An 18379-nucleotide genomic window follows, 5' to 3' on the forward strand; every position below is an offset into this window, starting at 1 on the left:
CTCATCTAAGGAGCATTTCTTCCCTGTTTTTGAGACAAGATCTTGGTATATAGCCCAGACTAGCCTTGACCCACAGTCCTTCTGCTTCAATATCCCAAATGCTTGAATTATGGCATGTGCCGCCAGGCTTGATCTCTAAGGAACATTTGTTACTGAGATAGACGACCTAGACTTTCTGATTTATGGAAGGTTAGCAGGTTTGTTATGATACTATGATTAAGAAATCTTACTCAACCGGGCAGTGGTGGCGCACGCCTATAATTCTCGCAGTCGGGAAGCAGAGATCTTTTGAGTTTGAGGTCATCTTGGTCTACAGAACTAGTTCCAGCAGAGCTAAGACTACATAGAGAAACCCTGTCTTGGCCCCCTTCTAAAACAAAACAAAACAAAAAAAAGGGAAGAAAGATCTTACTTTAAGTAGTGTCAGAATTTCAAGTAGTACTATCCTGCTTTAAAAGCCGAACACTTCCCCCGCAAAGATACTTATATTTACTCTTAAAGGCTAGAGACTGTGCCTTTCTGTTTTTATCCTCTCTGCAGTTCTCTTAACCTAATGAAAGAGAATGAAAGGGGCCATGTTCTGAGGAATGTTAGATGACTGTCACTGGGAACCATCAGAGTATGCTTGTGCAAACACTGATGGTTGTGTTGTTACTGGTGATGTCACCTGGTGGGACCAGCACTAAATATGTGAGAAATGTTAGATGGCATCTGACTGTGCTTACTGCTCAGAACATGTTGTATTCAGTAAAGTAGTACAGAACAAGGCATTTTGGCCAGGCAGTGGTGGCGCACACCTTTAATCCCAGCACTGGGGAAGCAGAAACAGGTGGTTCTCTGTGAGTTCAAGGTCAGCTTGGTCTAAAGAGCAAGTTCCAGGACAGGCTCCAAAGCTTCGGAGAAACTCTGTCTCAACCCCCCCTCCCCCGTTCCCCCAAGGAAAAAAAGAATTTTGATATTGCTTTAAATAGTGTGTATCAAGTTACCTTTTAACTGGTATGATGAGATAAATTGTAGGTCCTAGAATATTAAATTAGTCATTCAGGCCAGTGAACTGTCCTATTAAAACACTTAAGGTATGGCCATTTAGCTTCTCTTCCCAAGCCTGTAGTCAGTGGTAGTTGAAATGTAGCTAATATGGCATGTTACACATCTGTAATTCCAGCACTCAGGAAGGGAGGCAGGAGGTTTGCTAGAGATTTGAGGTCATTAACCTGTTGTGAGTTGAATGCCAGTAGGGGTGCTGGACTTAAGACTGTTCAAAAAGGACAAAAAAGGTAGCCTGTTTGTTTAATATAGACTCTAACTGAAGCAAAATGTACGTCTAACCAATTATTTTTCCTCTGGAACAGTAGTGCCCATAAGTTCTTTCATAAGAGAAAAATTATTTTTTTCAACATATTTTGATGCTATCAAATGGCAGTTATGAAGTAGTTCTGTTCCCACTGACAGGTGTGGATAATGAACTATGGATTTACCAACAAGTAAAAGTAATGGTTTTCTTTCTACTGATGAAGAAAGTGTCTTAGAATAGGTAGTATTTGAAATGAGATGAGATATGGGCATTTTAGGTTGAGAAAATAAGGGAAAGAAACTTCCCAGACTGTGTACCAGGATATTCAGTGTTTATTGTTGTTCTCCCAGTATTTGAAGTGTGGCGAATCATTGTGGGAAATCAATAAATTGTCACATTTGGAAAAAACTAGATGCCTTTTCGTGTACATTCACCAAGTAGTTAAGGTAATTGAAAATTTTGATGTCTTTTGAAGTGAAAAAAATGTACTGTTTTTCTCATTCATCTGAATACTCATTAACAGGTAGGAAGCCTCAGGAAAACAGTATGCTGTCTATGTATTAGAAGTGAGTTGCAAAGCTGGAAAATATTCTTATTCAAGCTTAATAGACCTAGTTTCTTAGTTTTTCAGTGATTCTATGCTTGACATGGTTTCCTTTTTTTGTTGTTGTTTTGTTTTGTTTTAAATGGAGACAGGGTTTTACTACATTGCCTTAGCTGCCCTGAAATTTCGATTGTATACTAGGCTGACCTCAAATTCATAGATCCACTTCCCCCTTTCCTCTAGTGCTGGAATCAAAAGTGCGTGTCACAACAGACCATGGACTTTTGATTTCTTTTTTTTTTTGGTTTTTCGAGACAGGGTTTCTCTGTGGTTTTGGAGCCTGTCCTGGAACTAGCTCTGTAGACCAGGCTGGTCTCGAACTCACAGAGATCCGCCTGCCTCTGCCTCCTGAGTGCTGGGATTAAAGGCGTGCACCACCACCGGACTTTTGGTTTCTAAACTCCTCACTTGCATTATGAATATTTCCCTGTGAGCATTCAACATTGTAAGTGCTCTTAAGATGCCCTGCTCAAGACAGCATAGAAGTACTCCACTGTGAATTAAGAGAAGAGTTTATGAAGCTGTTAACCTCCTTGGTCTGGATACTAGCTTTCTAATGGAGCCTAAGACTGTTTACTTCTCTCTAGTAGCTGAAGCATTACCTTGGCACATATTCAGTTCCCATATTGATATACAAGAACTTCTTTGAGTAAATTCATAGAGAATTCTTAGTAGAGCTATCAAATGAGTGCCTGTTTTCTTCTGATTATGTATGTGCCATTTCCTCAAGGTAATATTCATTCTTTGCTTTCTGAAATTTAAGAAAAGAAGAATAATTGTTTAAGTGTTGGAGTTGAATAAATAATACCCAAAGACTTCAGTCTATCTGCTCTATTGCATATATGTAGAAGTATATAAAATAAAATAAATCCTCACTTATTGAGATTCAAATATTGAAATTTTTTGTATATAATTCAAGTGTCTTGTTTTATTTTGTACCAATGTGTTAGTTTTTATTTTCTTATTCCTAATGTATTATTTGGGACATGGTCTTACTAAGTAGCCCTGACTGTCCTGGAACTTGATATATAGACCAGGCTGACCTCAAATTAAGAAAACTCATTTGCCTCTGCTGGATTAAAGGCATGTGCAATCGTGCTAGACTCATATATTATATGTGCCATTATTGTAGTTAGCAAAATTGATGGCATTTTCTTTTTTTCTCGAGTGTATGTGGGGTGCCTGTGTGTACACAAGCATTCGTGTTTTTTGAGACAGGGTTCTCACTATATGTAGCCCAGGGAGTCTGTGATTGTTAGCATTAATTGTCAACCTAACAATTTAGAATTAGCTGACAAGGAAATGGACCTCTTTATATGCCTTTGTGTGGGGCTTTATCTTGATGCTATTATTTGGGTGACACTGGGATTCTAGAACTGAGCAAGAAGTAGGTAGTGCTCATTCATGCTCTGTTTCTGATTGTGGGTGCCATGAGAGCAGCTGCTTCAGGCTCTGTCACCCTGACTTCCCCACCTGTTTTGATATTTTATTTATGTTTTAACACATAAAGCTTGCCTGAAGATCAGAGTGCAGATCTAAGCCACTAGAGGCCAGGGAGCGGTGGCACACACCTTCAATCCCAGGACTTGGGAGACAGAGGCAGAGAGACCTCTGTTAGTTCAAGACCACCCTGGGCTGCACAAGATTTAATCTGTCTAAAAGCGAAACAGAGCTCACATACTTGGGATCACCTTTAATCCCAGCACTAGGGAGGTGGAGACAGGAGTAATAAGGCTGGGTGGAGAGAGGAATATAAGGCGGAAGGAGACAGCTCAGTGCAGTCTGAGGTTTGGTGGAGACAGTTGCAGTCTGGAGATGCAGTCTGAGAACAGGATCACCCTTTGGTCTGAGCATTGCTAGAGGTAAAAGGTCTCTCTAGTGGCTGGCTGCACTGCTCTGATCTTTCAGCTTTCATCCCTAATACCTGATTCCGGGTTTTATTTATTGAGACCAATTAGAATTCGCTACACCCACCATGAGGGACTGTACCTTGAACCATGAGACTTCTCTCTCCTTAGTTGCTTTGGTCTGGGTATTGTCACAGCAGCAGGGAAAGAAACACAGATAGTGACCTAGAGCTTCCTATGTAGCCCATGCTAGCCTTGAAGTATCCACTTGCTTCAGCCACCAAATGCCATCATTTTAGGCATGAGTCAACATTCCTGACCTTTCTCCTTTTTACTTTTTGTCATAATTTGACTCTTATGGTTCTTTTATCTGTCTCTTATAAAATTCTTTTATATTGCTTTTGAAACTGAGTCATACCTTAATTACAATAGCCTTCCTTCCCCCTTTCCTGCTTCCACCCTTCCTCTTGGTATTGGGGTCAATGGAATCTGCCTCATTCATTCATTGACTCACTCACTCACTCACTCACTCACTCACTCACTCACTCACTCACTCGTTTATATGGTGGGGCTTCATATAGTCCAGGATAGTTTTGAACTCAATATAGAGCCTGGGACCACCATGAAGTTTTGATCCTCTTACCTCCACCTCCCAAGTAATAGGATAAGAGGCCTGTGCCATCATGCTCAGTTTTGGAATCATCTGAAAATATTCCTCTAATCATGTCCTGATTAGAAACCCATGCTTGATTGTCTCTTGAATGAATCCAAATTATACCCTTTTTGGTCTGGTCTGTCAGTCATGCGTCTACTTGCTGTTTTTAAAACCACTTTAATTTAGTTTTATTGTTATTATGGTGCTAGGGATTGGACTCTTAAGCCTCATACTTGCAAACCATGTGCTCTTCCACTGAGCTGTCATCCAGTTCTCACCGAATCATACCACCTTTCTCTAGTGGAACTAGAACCAAGTTCATACCATGCATATAACATTTTTTTCTTCAACAAGTTCACAAACAAATTTGAGAGGAAAAAAGTATATTTGTATGTGATTCTAGGACTAATAATGAGTATTCAGAGAATCCTAGTTGATTTACCCAGCCTGTTATTCCTACCCTCCCTGAATCCAGAGTTTCTGCCAGTTGAAAGAGAATGTCTTGATCTGGGTCTCTTGTTTATTCAGAGGCCCGAATCATTCTGTGGTTTGAATCAGGGACACCAGGTACACAGTTTGCATGTTAGTTGCTTTCCCATCACAGTAGCTGTGGGTATCTATTACCTTTTGGTTCTGTTTAGAATTGACCTCAGGCAGCCACTGTTGGTTTAGCAGATTTGAAAATGATGTGAAACCTTTCTGATAACTGTTGTTCTTTTTTAAAAATCCTGCAAGATCCCCGCGGCAGTAGGCAGCAGAAATGCTGTAGGTCCCAAATGGTGGCGGTGGGCCATGTGGCGGCAGACAGTGGGCCCTGGGAGCAGCCAGTCCCAGGCAGAAATGGCTGCTGATCCCAGAGCAGTGGTGGTGGGCCATGTGGCAGCAGGCAGTGGGCCCCAGGCAGAGACGGCTGCTGGTCCCCGAACAATGGCTGGTCCCAGGCAGGGAGACATATGGCAGGCGGGCAGAAGACAGAAACATGGATAGACACGACATGCAGGGTGAGGTTGAATGTTTATTCAGGGAGTTATGGAGGAGGAAGGGTGAAGGGGGGGGACAGAGAAGAGAGAAAGGGAGGGAGGGAGGGAGGGAGAGGGAGAGGGAGAGGGAGAGGGAGAGGGAGAGGGAGAGAGAGAGAGAGAGAGAGAGAGAGAGAGAGAGAGAGAGAGAGAAACTGCCTCTCCGAGAGGAAGATGGAAAAAAAGAGCGAGCTCAGGCCGGAAGCTGAAGATCAGCCTGCCTCAGCGGATGGGGAGGGGAATGGGTGTGGCTTGTCTCTTAAAGGGACCAAAACCATAACAATAACTTTGCCTGGTGAATGAATTAACTGAATCACCTGATAGAACTTTTGATTAACAAACACCCTAGGGTTCATCCAGTGTTAATAAATTAGGATTTCTAGAAATGGAAGAGAAATGATAGATGGGCAGTGGTGGCACATCTTTTATTCCAGCATTAGGGAGGCAGAGGCAGGTGATTGTTCTGAGTTCAAAGCCAACCTGGTCTGCAGAGAAAGTTCCAGGGCAGCAGCCAGGGCTCCACAGGGAAATCCTGAATTGAAAACTTGTTTTTTTTTTTTTTTTTTTAGACGATTTTAGGTAGCAGGAAGGTCATTTTTATTTTTATTCATTCTGGTATTGGAGACTGTAGCTTCCTGTCATTTGGAGCACATTACAGCATTTATTCCTCTTGACATTCAGAAAGTTCTGATAGGTTCATTTTACTTTTCAAGGCTATGATAGACTCTATTGCTTTGAATTATACTAGGCAAAGCACATGAATCCAATGCCCAAGATAAAGATACAGGATCCAGAGAAATGGCATGTAGTTTTCTAAATATAAACTGAGCTCAGATTTAAAGCCCAGAACCCTTCAGCTCTCTGAAAGCTAGTTCTATCTTTGTTTAATGAATACCTTTGAAAGTAATTAAAATGGGAGGGCTTATTTAATATATTGGGATTGGATAGTTTTTTTTCTTAGATTTTGAACATTGAACGAATGTCAGTCAAAGTGATTTGAACAATTAACATGGTTTAATTTGCTTTTGTCATATTTCCCATGGAAATAAATATATAAATTGGAGAAAGAAAAGGTCTTTTTGTTGGACCACATGATTTGATTTTTAGATCCGGATGTTGCGGTTATGTTATTGAGCAGAGGAGAAAGACTGGAGCTTCAAGATTATCAGTGAGTTAATGACAGACCCAAAAATAGAATCCTCTGCTCTTTGCCTTGGTTATGATTTGGTTTGAAGAGGGGGCCTGTGATCTGGTTCTGTAATTGCAGGAAGTAAGGTTTTGGGTTTGGAACAAGTTACAGTAACTCTGTTGTGTTTGGCCAAGAAGTCTTCTCTCTCCTTTGTGTTTACCACCTGCTTTAAGACCATAGTTTGAAGCAGAGGGAAGAAAAGGGGTGAGTCTTAAACTTTGTGCTTTAACTCTTAAAAAGCTGAGGCTAATGGTTGCTTCCTCCCCCAACTCATCTTGTTTGTCTCTTGTTTCTTCTCGTACTTGATTAGTTTCAGGAGAGGGGCATATACTATGTAGTTAGTCCATAGGAAATAGTAGTGGTTTCCTTATTTTTTTCAGATGTATGAACCTTAAAAATTGTTAATTTATTTTTTGACAATTTCATACATGTATGCATTGTTCATATCCGCCAACTCTCCCCTCCCATTTCGAACTTTTGTAATGGGCTGTATTTGTATCATTGTTTAGTGGCTAGAGTATGGTTTGGAAATAATGGAGGCCTTAGAACACAGTGTTGAATGGATCAATTTGAAAGTGATTGTTAGGAGAGTTGCTTTCTAGTTGCTTTACTTTCTTCTGTTCTAGCTTTGGATCTTGTGGCAGGTACTATACAGGAAAGAGCAGGAACTTGGCAGAATAAAAACGTGTATGGCTGCTGAACTCTTCCCCCTAAACAGATATGATGGGATATAATTCACGTATCATATAGTTTATCCATTTAAAGTGCAAAATCCAGTGTGTTTTAGTATACTCACAGGTGCAAACAGCACTGCAGTCTAATTTTAGAACTTTTTCCTCCTCTAAGATACTCCATACTCCATAGCAGCCAGTTCCTACCCTCCTTTTTGTCTCCCCTCTCTGCTAGCCCTAAGAGAGTCTATTTATCAATTCACATTTGCCCAGTTTTGGATATTTTGTATAAATGGAATGGAATCATATGATTATAGGTTTTTTCGAGACAGGGTTTCTCTGTGGCTTTGGAGCCTGTCCTGGAACTAGCTCTGTAGACCAGGCTGGCCTCGAACTCACAGAGATCCGCCTGCCTCTGCCTCCCGAGTGCTGGGATTAAAGGCGTGCGCCACCACCGCCCGGCAACGATTATAGGTTTTTGGCTTGTGTCTTTTTTGCCTTTAGCATAATGTTTTCACGGTTGTAGCATGTATCGTTTCTTTTTGTCAGTACTGGATGAACACAGTACTTTTATATTTAACACACTATTCACTCACTCCTCAGTTGGTAGGCATCTGGATTGTTTTACTCTTTTGTTAGGATTTAATCTGTTTAGGTTTTTCCTCTGGGTTCATATATTTAGGGAGGTTTCCTTTTCCTTTTTTTTTTTAAACCCAGAAGTGGGATTGCTGAATTAATATGATAAGTCAGCTTTGATGGGCTGATGGACTTTTCAGAGGAGTTGCACTAGCACTAAAGGATTTTAAGAACTTTAAGAAGTTTAAAATTTGTAAATTATTTTACTGTTATTTCTGGGTGCAGGTGTTCCTACTTTTTCCACCATGGCTTCTGGGAGTCAAAATCAGGTAGTCAGATTTTCATGACTAGTTTTTTTCCCCCAGGCCAGCTTGCCTGCTATGATTATGGTTTTGATTTGTATTTCTTTTGTGGTGAATAATGTTAAATACCTGTGTATTTGTTAGATAGCTGCCTGTCTTCTTTGTAGCTAAGGCTGTTGAAATCTTTGCCTGGTTTTAAATTAGGTTACTTTTTTGATATCCGAGTTTTGAAGATTTTACACACAAACACTCTCTCTCTCTCTCTCTCTCTCTCTCTCTCTCTCTCTCTCTCTCTCTCTTATACATTCTGGATATAACTTGCTCTTCTAATTGACTCTAAAGTCTTTTGAGATAGAAGTAATAGACACAAATACTAGATTAGAGATCTGGTCAGTTTCAAACAGATCTTATTTTAACTTGCTTTAAAAATTGTCTGTGTTCAGATGTACATGTGTGGAGATCAGAGGCTGGTTTTGTGGAGTTGGTAGTTTGTGTGGATTCTGGGGATTAAACAAGGGTGCCAGGCTTGAAGGATCATTTTACTAGCACAGTCTTTTAACTTTGTTTTTCACAATTCTGGAAGAAATGGGTTGACTGATTTATTGAACAAATGTAAATACAGTAGTCAACCACTGTAACAGTAACCAACTCTTAGCAACTACTCCTTACCTGTTGTTCTCCACACCTGGTTTTCTGGCAACAACATTGCCATCTACTTCATGTCCTAGATAAGAGCTTGGCTAGTCTGGACTGTTTGTATAAATGGAATCATATAACGTGTGGCTTTTTGTGTATGAGTTTTCACTCAGCACAGGCTTTCAAAAACTCATCTATGTTGTAATACATAAAAAGATACCATTCTTTTCTTTTTATGGTGGAATAATAAGTTCCATATGTTGTCATTGGTATATTAATATATACATTGTCTTCCTATTCATCAGCTGATAGTCATTTGTTCTTTAATTATGAATAGCCAAATGCTATGGAATGTTTAAGTACAAATTTTTATAGGAATATATAAATTGTCTTGGAGATATATATATATCTATAAATAGAATTGCTAAGTTCATGGTAACTTCAAACTTTGAAAGGTGTGTGTGTTTCTAGGGATTGAATTTAGGGTCTTGAGCATGTTAGGTAAGCAGTCTGCCACTGAGCTATTACCTTCAGTCTCCTTTGTTTTGTTTTTTTAAGATTTATTTTTATTAGTATACAGTGTTCTGCCTACACACAAGAAGAGGTCACCAGATTTAATTATAGATGGTTATGAGCCACCATGTGGTTGCTGGGCATTGAACTCAGGACCTCTGGAAGAGCAGTCACTGCTCTTAACCTCTGAGCCATCTTTCCAGCTTCCTCCTTTTCCTTTTAAAAAAATATAGTTGGTACAGGAAAATATGTTTTCTAAAGAGTTAAAGAGTCAAAATGATTTTGGCTAATTCCACAGCTCTTCATTACCACCTACCTATAGTACAGACTACCATGGGTGATGTTTGGGTCAGCAGAGCAAATGCATCCAGATTACTGCCTCACAGTAGAGGTGAAGAGGGAAGAGATCAAGTCCTAGATGTTTGTCTTTTATTAAGGTCTGCCCACCTATAAAGTTACTTCTTTGGACAGGAGTGTTTAGAGAAGGTGTATTTCATAGAATAAAGAGTTAGAACTGTTGGCTCTAACAGAGTTAAGATAGCAGAGCCCTGAGAGCCATCTTATATGAAAAGATTGCGGTTTTATGGTGATGATGGAGTCACTTTTAGGAATGGTAAGTTCAAAATTTTCAGTAGGCAGTGCATGGTTGGAGAACTGAGGGTTCCCCGCTGGACACAGACAGGTTCGCTCTGCTTATTGGCTTTTAAAGTACAATGGTAGGTAAACTACCCGTGAAGTAAAACAGCAGGGAAAGGTATCGTTGGACCTACGCTCTGTGGTTTGACTGTGCTGATATTTTTTCTCTGTCTTGCTGTGGGTAGCCTCTTTCTGATTTTTGTGTTTTGATTGTGAATTCATTTATACACATTCATTATTTTGAACTCCTGTTTGGAGGATTTTTTTTTACCCCAGACCTAGGTCAAAGGTGAGTTTCTCCTATATCTTACAGACATTTTAAGTGAGATTCTAGCTCTTAGCTTATGTGCCAAGGGAGATACCACAGTACTGTTATACTAGCCCCATCCCCATGCCTCCACTTAGTGCCAAGTATTAAAAAACAGTGTAATTATTTCAGGGCATAAGCTAGCCGGGCAGGCGGCTGGGGTTTTGGGGACATAGCCCCGCCGCCGCCCGTATTACTACAACAGTTCACTTTGATTTCTCTTGGATAAGACCTATGTTTTGCTGCTTTTACTTTGAGAGATCTCAGAGTTTGTCAGAATGTTCAAGAAAGGCTGGTTTTAGTACTCTGCCTACCTTTAGTTTCCTCCTCGTCTAGTTTTACTTTCGTACCTTATTTCATACTAAGTTTTTGGTTCTTTTATAAGGATTTTTAGCAAATGTAGCTGGCATTATAGTTATTTTCAGTGGTTATGGTCATCGGGCCATCCATCTTGTCATCCCAACAAAAACAGATGTTTCTGTCTTTAGTTAGTTACTGAGAACCCATTTAAGTTTCCTAAAGGTTATAAACTTAGATTAAAATCTCATGATTTATTTGACTCTTTTAGTGTTTAGAAAATAACAGAGTTCAAACAAGGTTTTGTATTTCTTCTTTTGAAAACAAGTTCTTACAGCTTGTTCTTACTGTCTAAAATACTGCCCAGCAGCGCTGTGCTGGATCTGAGAATGAGTGGACTCTTCAGAATAAACACTACCTGTAGATGCTCACATTTCACCGTGTGTACTCTATACATTGTGTACTTAACCTACTCCAGCCTTTCTGTAGTCCTGTTATCCTAGGCATTTGTGGATTATATTTGTGCCTAGTAAACATATTGGCAGACTGCTATTGTTATACCGTGTGCTAATAGATAAATTTATATTTATTCATTTATTCTAAACAGGTCTGTGATGGCTAATTTATAAAATTAGATCGATGGTATTATCCCCAAGTTTTTTTTTAAGATTTATTTATTTATTATGCATACAGCATTCTGTCTGTATGGATGTCTGCACACCAGAAGAGGGCACCAGATCTCATTACAAATGGTTGTGAGCCACCATATGGTTGCTGGGAATTGAACTCAGGACCTTTGGAAGAGCAGCCAGTGCTCTTAACCTCTGAGCCATCTCTTCAGTCCTATCCCCAAGTTTTAATGAAGAAAATAGTAATGTATCAGAATCTGAACTTCTCAAATACCCTTTTACTCAAGTGCTACTCTGCTCTTAACTCTCTGATTTTAAAGCTGTAGTGTGAATAATAAAAACCCAGAGACTAATATTGGGGTTCAACCAGAAAAGCAAAGCAGCCAAGGCACTAGAGAAGTCTTACCTCTATCAAGACTGGGTGACCTCAGACTAAACAGACAGCCTCTCTCCTCATTTTATATTCCCACTAGTGCTGGGATTAAAGGCGTATGACTCCTTAGTACTGGGATTAAAGGTGTGAGCTGCCATCCTTTGGATTTATTTTGTGCAACCAGGGTGGCCTTGAACTCACAGAGATCCACCTGTGATCTCCCAAATCCTGGGATTAAAGGTGTGTGTCACCATTGCCTGACCTCTTGTGGCTTTAGCTTTGCCTCTGGTCTTCATACAAGATTTATTTATCCAAATACAAATAATATACTACTACATAAAGCACTGCAACTATTTCTAAAGATCAAGCAGATTTAATAGGCAAAACCAATAAGATAACATTTTTTATTGAAGACTGTTGTATTGGGGAGAGGATGTGAGCATAGGTACCACTGGCATGCTCAGTGCCAATAGTAGCTTTCAGGCACCTTGCTGGAAGGCGGAGACTCCTCCTGAATACTTTGGACATACTCTGTTCTGTGACTCATCTGTTAAATATTATGAGGTCTCAGCACCTTCCATGTCAGAGTTACAGTGTCTGTCTCTTCTACGTGATTGATATGTGTGTCATTGATACTATCAGTAATACTTTTCATTCATAATGCTTTCTTAATTGTGATTCTTTTAGCTTTTGATTTTTGTTTACTGTTTTTATTAGAATTGTAGTTAGGTTATAGTTTAATTTACTTCGAGCATCTAATGATTAATTCTTCTTTACTTTTAGATTTTCTTTGTGTCCAGATGGGTTTGTATGGACAGGCTTGTCCATCTGTAACTTCATTAAGGTGAGTACTCTTCTCTTTCTTTTTTTCTTTATTGGAACATCTAACATTTGAAAAGTTATGTTGGTCATGTCATGTTGCAGTGAAATTCAAGGTGAGGCTTATAGGCCCATATTTCTATATGGTGTGGCAGCCAGGCTCTGAAGCCATAGGCCCCACCTGAGGTGGTCACGTAGCCCTGCTGTCACTGCCCCAACAAGGGTCAGGATGTTTTGCTCCTTCCTTTATAATTTGGAGGATTCCTTATAGAGATGCTGATTCAAGCCTATGTGACAGCTAGCATACAGAGCAGACAGGTAGTTGTGGACATGACAAAAGGCCATTCACCTGGTTACTTAGGAGACAGAATGCTAATGTATTTCCCCAGTTTTGGTATAAAGACTTTTTGGAGAATAAACGGAGAAATTCTTCAGGATGTGAACTTAGTATTTCATGAGAGACCACTGAGAAAGAATCTTCCTCCCAATAAAGTCATGTGAGTTGTATCTTTATTTCCGCACCTCCACACCAGTTGAGAAAGATAGTTTATATTAGGGTCTGGTCAAGAGAAATAATTTATGGTCCAGGCTAATACCGGACCCTGACAGAGGCTCAGTAAAGTTTTTTTTTTTTCTCCCGAGTCAGGGTTTCTCTGTAGCTTGGAGCTTGTCCTGGAACTAACTCTTGTAGACCAGGCTGGCCTCGAACTCAGAGATCCGCCTGCCTCTGCTCCTGAGTGCTGGGATTAAAGGCATGTGCCACTACTGCCTGGCAAGTTTTGTTATAGAATAGCAACACTCTTCATTTCTCCAGTGAAGTACAATAAGTCACCCTCTACTGTAGAAAATAATATGCTGTTTTGTGAAGTAGTGCAGTTTTGTGGAGTCGGTGGTATTTATACTTACAGACTTGCGAGGAAATGGGAATTAGATCTCTTATTCTCTAGGGATAATCTTGAACATGAAACAACATAATCACACTTTTGTTTCTTAAAAATGTAATCTGCTTTCTACTTGTTTTAATTAAAAATACATTTTGATTGCTTTATACAGGTCATTAAGGTAGACTAAATTACTGATTTTAACTTAAGAGCGGTAAAAACATGTTATTTAGGTTATCCGCTTCTACATTAAACTAAACAAATGAAATTAAAAGGTAGAAATTAAGTTGTTTATTGTAAGTTAGTGGTTTCAAATTTTTTTTATAAGTTACTAAATTCTTTGAATCCAATCTTGTGGTAGGTGCAGTGGGTAAAGCAGACAAATACAAAGTTTTTCTAGGCTCCCATGTTCTATTCTTTCAGTGACCTCTGAGACGTTGTTGGTTTAAGAGTTGATTTGAAAAGTAACCTTACAGGGCTGGAGAGATGACTCAGCAGTTAAGAGCATTGCCTGCTCTTCCAAAGGTCCTGAGTTCAATTCCCAGCAACCACATGGTGGCTCACAACCATCTGTAATGAGGTCTGGTGCCCTCTTCTGGCCTTCAGGCACACACACACAGAGAATGCTGCATAAATAAATAAATAAATATTTAAAAAAAAAAAGAAAAGTAACCTTACTAGGTGTAGTGATACATCTCTTTAAGCCCAGCACTAGGGAGGCAGAGGCAGTTTAAGGCCAGTCTGGTCTACAGATCGAGTTTCAGGGCTACTTAATAGAAAGACTCTGTCTCAGAAAGCCGAAAAAAAAGTTTAAACCCAATTTTAATTGAAAGCATTCCAAATTAAAATTTAGAATACTAAATGTTGATTGCAGCAGCTACTTGTTACAGGTTGCTGCAGTCAGTATCGCTTATTCACCTGATAAACTGCCACATTCTAACATTCTATAACAGTAGAATAGAATCATTTTTTTTGAAGATTTATTTATTTATCATGTACACAGTGTCAGAAGAGGGCACCAGATCTCATTACAGATGGTTGTGAGCCACCATGTGGTTGCTGGAAATTGAACACTCAGGACCTCCGGAAGATCAGCCAGTGGTCTTAACTTCCGAGCCATCTCTCCAGCCCTAGAATCATTCTTAATTTCCTCAGTGAAGTACAATAAAGCATCACACACACACACACACACACACACACACACACACACACACACACACACACACACACGATGATGATGTTATGCCCAAATCCATGGGTCCCCACAAAAGCCAACAAAGGAGACCAAGTCCCATATGTAAAAGCAAAGATTTTATTTTAATCAAGTATGCAAATTCAGTCTCAACGCATGTCCAACATATTGGAATATCTGGAGACCCCCAAGCGCAATTAGAATTGGGTTTTTAATAGTAGTAAAGGTGGGGGTGAGGGGTCTCTGAGGTTTCGGACCCCTGATTGGCCCACATTTGTCTAGGGGTATCCTGGTGAAGTGCTCAGGCAGGTGATCCTATCTACAGCGGTTGGAATGTCAGGCATTTTCTTTGAATGGTCTGCTCTTGGATGGGGGGTTGGGTAATCTAGGCCTGCCAGGCATTGTCTCAGGGTTAAACTATTGAGACTCCAGACTCCATTTAAATTTATCTATGGCCAGAGTCCCAGGTGATAATGGTTGGAAGTAACGAATTTCCTTTGGGTGACCTGCCCAGACTTAGTTTTCATGGCTGGCCCCTACAATGTAAGCAGAAATACTTGTTGGATAGTGAGAGTTATCTGATGAGAGCTGAGGAGGAAGAGACTAGAAACTAGAGCGGTAGGTGTTATTTTGAACTTGGTTAAAATGACCCAGGGAAAGCTTCCCTGAAAAGGAGACATTTAACTGAAGAGCTGGAAGAGTGATGGTATGAGCCAGTATAGATTTGGTATGCAGAGAATGAGCATCCTAAGTAGAGAGAATCTAGAAATTGCCATAGTAGGAGGCGGTTCTGTGTTTGAGGAATATTATGCTGGCCAGTATTAACTGGAGCAGAGTAAGTAGAGGAGTAGTATATTACTAGTGTCATGAATGGGAAGTTAAGGAGAATGTAGGTTTGAGACAAGTTCAGATTTTCTAGATTCACATAAAAGGAAAATGAACAGTGAATTTATTTATTTATTTATTTTGGGTTTTTAGTACTAGCATTCATTAGACTAAGCTCCTTGCTATTCTAACACATTTTCCACCTACTTAACTTGAGGTCCCCCCACCACTTTGAAGGCAAGGGATACCATCTATATTGCTCTAAAAATAATTTTGGGTAAAAAAAAGCCTGCCAATTTCTTTATCTCAGAACTGCTCTAGAGCTAATTTGACTCAGTAGTGATGGGAGGAATCATTTTTTAAAGTATTTTTAGCTATTTTTGTAGACCTTCCACTAAATAGATTTCATTAAAAATAATTTATAATGGTTTATGCTGGAACAATTATGAAGTTTTTTTTAGTATTTATGTTTAAGTTAAGGCCTTATGTTTCAGTTAAGTTGTATCCTTGCCTAAATTTTGCTTCATAAAATTACAGAACTGAGATGAGTTTATAATTTACCCACAGTGTGCTGTAATTCTTGTGTATAATATTTGAGAATATTTTAATGCAGTTATAAATCTATCAACTCAGACATTGAAAGCCCGGTAACATCAGAGTCACAGTAAAGACTTCCATTTTTATAATATTCTGTATGGCTCCTCCTAAAAACAGAGATTCCCTTTCTCAGAGATAATGTATATGAAGAGGACTGTTGTCTGTCATTGGTTTTTGTAAGTGAAAGCTGTTTTCATATATGAAAGGGAAGATAATGTCCTCCCTTTCCTAGGAGAATGTTAAAAACTTGATGACTTAAAACAGCTATGTGCCCTTTCCCAAACCAGAAATACTTGTCTTGCTGTTGTGACAAAGTATCTAATCAGAGAAAAACAACAACAACAACAACAACAACAACAACAACAACAACAACAACAAAAAACCCAAGAAAAACCCAACTAAAGAAGGAAGAGTGTGTTTTGGCTTGTAGAGGGCCTTTAGGCAACTGGTCACATTGAATCTCCAGGCAGGAAGCAGAGAGTGAAGAAAGCTGTTGTTCCCTTTCTCATTTTTATTCAGTTCAGGACTCCAGGCCATAAAATGGTACCTCCCACACTTAGGTGTGCCTTCCTACCTCAGTCTAATCTAGAAAACCCCTAAGAAGTGGGCAGAGGCTTGTTTCTGCAGTGATTCTAAGTCTTATAAAGTTGACAGTCAATCTTGATTGACCATCACCTTCCAAATAAGAGCCAGATTTCTTGGAGTAGCTTGAACCCACAGAAATACTGCTTGTTTCCCTTCCTCCCTATGTGTTTATCACCGCGTGCTTATATGTTATTTATTTCTAAAAAGTGGCTAACCCAAAGTTAGAAAGTACATGACTGGAAAAGAGTCATCTGTATGGCTGTGGAGGTTTGCAGTCTCCAAAATAAAACTTTTTGGGTTTTGATAGGGGAAGATGAGTTAAATGGACGAAAACTACACCCAACTTCCTTAAATACTTACAGGAATTAAATTGTATTTTGTTGTAAGTGATGTTAGGTCCTTGTTTAGAATGCATTAGAATTGGTTTTTAAGTTATAGTTGCTGTATTTTTATGATTTAAAAAGTAAGGCAAATTCCATTTTGTCAATAGATAATTATGTGTGAATTCAGGAAAAACTCAAATCCTCTGAAGTACTGTTTGTGATAGCTGAATGTTGATATAACTAGTTCTTACTAACACTTTGTTCTTTACTTGATAGTATAGGCAAAACTATTTGAGACAGGTTCAATATGTAGCTTAAGCTGAACTGAACATCCTGATCTTCCTGCCTCAGCCAGTTGTTGGGAGTTACAGGCATCTGCCACTGGTACTAATTACAAGGCCTTGCGTAGAGGTGCGCACCTGAGAGGTGGGAGCAGGGGGATTAGGCGTTCAAGGTTATTCTGTGAGTTCCAGGCCAGCCTGGGCTACGTGAGACCTTGTCTCAAAAAAACCAAACCAAACCAAAACAAAACAGGCAAAAAAATTATGATGATATCCTATTCTGCTAATTGAGATTGCCTTATCACCTGTGTCTTGATTTGGAGGCTCATACCAGATATTTGGACAGAAGATATCTTAGTAGAAATAATCTAACTAGATAAAAAGTTGTTAATTAGGCACCAGAATGATAAAAGTAAAACTCTCAGGTATTGTGAAGAAAGACATAAGAAGACATCAGCTACTCATAGGACTTAGGGGCCAAAGATACAATTAGTAACATAGAAGATGAGTCTTTGAAATGGGAATGCAGAAGTTGAGTGTATGAGACTGAGACCTAGACTTCTGAATTGGGTTTGACAGTGCTAAATCTCAAATGTTAGAAACATTGAGAACTGGATATACTTGGTGTTTTGGGAAGATGCTGGGGGAATGTGTGCAGCCTTTCTGTTTGCCTGCTTTGTTATTTATTTATTTATTTATTTCCACAATGTTTAGCTATGTAGTCCTGGCTGCCTGTCTGTTTGCCTGCTTTGTTCTCCCTCCCTCCCTCCCTCCCTCCCTCCCTCCCTCCCTCCCTCCCTCCCTCCCTCCCTCCCTCCCTCCCTCCCATTCTTGTTTAACTATGTAGTCCTGGCTGACCAGGGATCTCTCTTAGGTAGATCAGGCTGGTCTGTCTGCCTCTGCCTCCTTAAATACTGGGATTAAAGGCATGTGCCAACTAAGCTCTGAGAATGCTTTCTTAAATTCCAAAGAATAGACCTGAAGGTACAATTCACTTCTTCCTTTTCTAGCTTTGCAGTCTGTTGTTTTGGCCATTCTCTTGGTAGAACTTTAAAAAAGCCAGCTGGCAAAGCCGAAGTGTGGTTTGCAGAGAATCCTAGCTTCAGTTTGGCAAAGCAGAGTATAATAGGGTAGTGTTGAAGTTTGACTTAATAACTGCCATCCTTGTTACAGAGGACTGCTCAGAAATGTGGCATAAAAAGATGTTTTCTAAGATCTGTTTTAGTCCACCTTAATGTGATTTTGGTAGAATGCTTGCACATTGCTGAAAAACTTGAGTAGTAAAAATAATTTTACATGTAAATCATGTAAAAACATTAAAAAAAAAT

The 18379-nt window shown here is 39.5% G+C and overlaps 1 protein-coding gene across 4 annotated transcripts in view; it reads left to right on the forward strand.

Annotated features, from left to right (window-relative positions):
• The window catches only part of Foxj3 (forkhead box J3), a 107108-nt gene that overhangs the window by 8040 nt on the left and 80689 nt on the right, over positions 1-18379 (forward strand). For 3 of the 4 annotated variants that reach the window (XM_075947114.1, XM_075947118.1, XM_075947116.1), the window contains exon 2: positions 12332-12392. In XM_075947114.1, the coding sequence (XP_075803229.1) occupies positions 12349-12392 (44 nt within the window). In that variant the 5' untranslated portion in view covers positions 12332-12348. Of the gene's footprint in view, positions 1-6566; positions 6588-12331; positions 12393-18379 lie in introns of those variants that run through there. The other variant, XM_075947117.1, reaches the window with a different exon arrangement.

The sequence above is a fragment of the Microtus pennsylvanicus genome, chromosome 13 (assembly GCF_037038515.1).
Source record: "Microtus pennsylvanicus isolate mMicPen1 chromosome 13, mMicPen1.hap1, whole genome shotgun sequence".
Taxonomy (NCBI): domain Eukaryota; kingdom Metazoa; phylum Chordata; class Mammalia; order Rodentia; family Cricetidae; genus Microtus; species Microtus pennsylvanicus.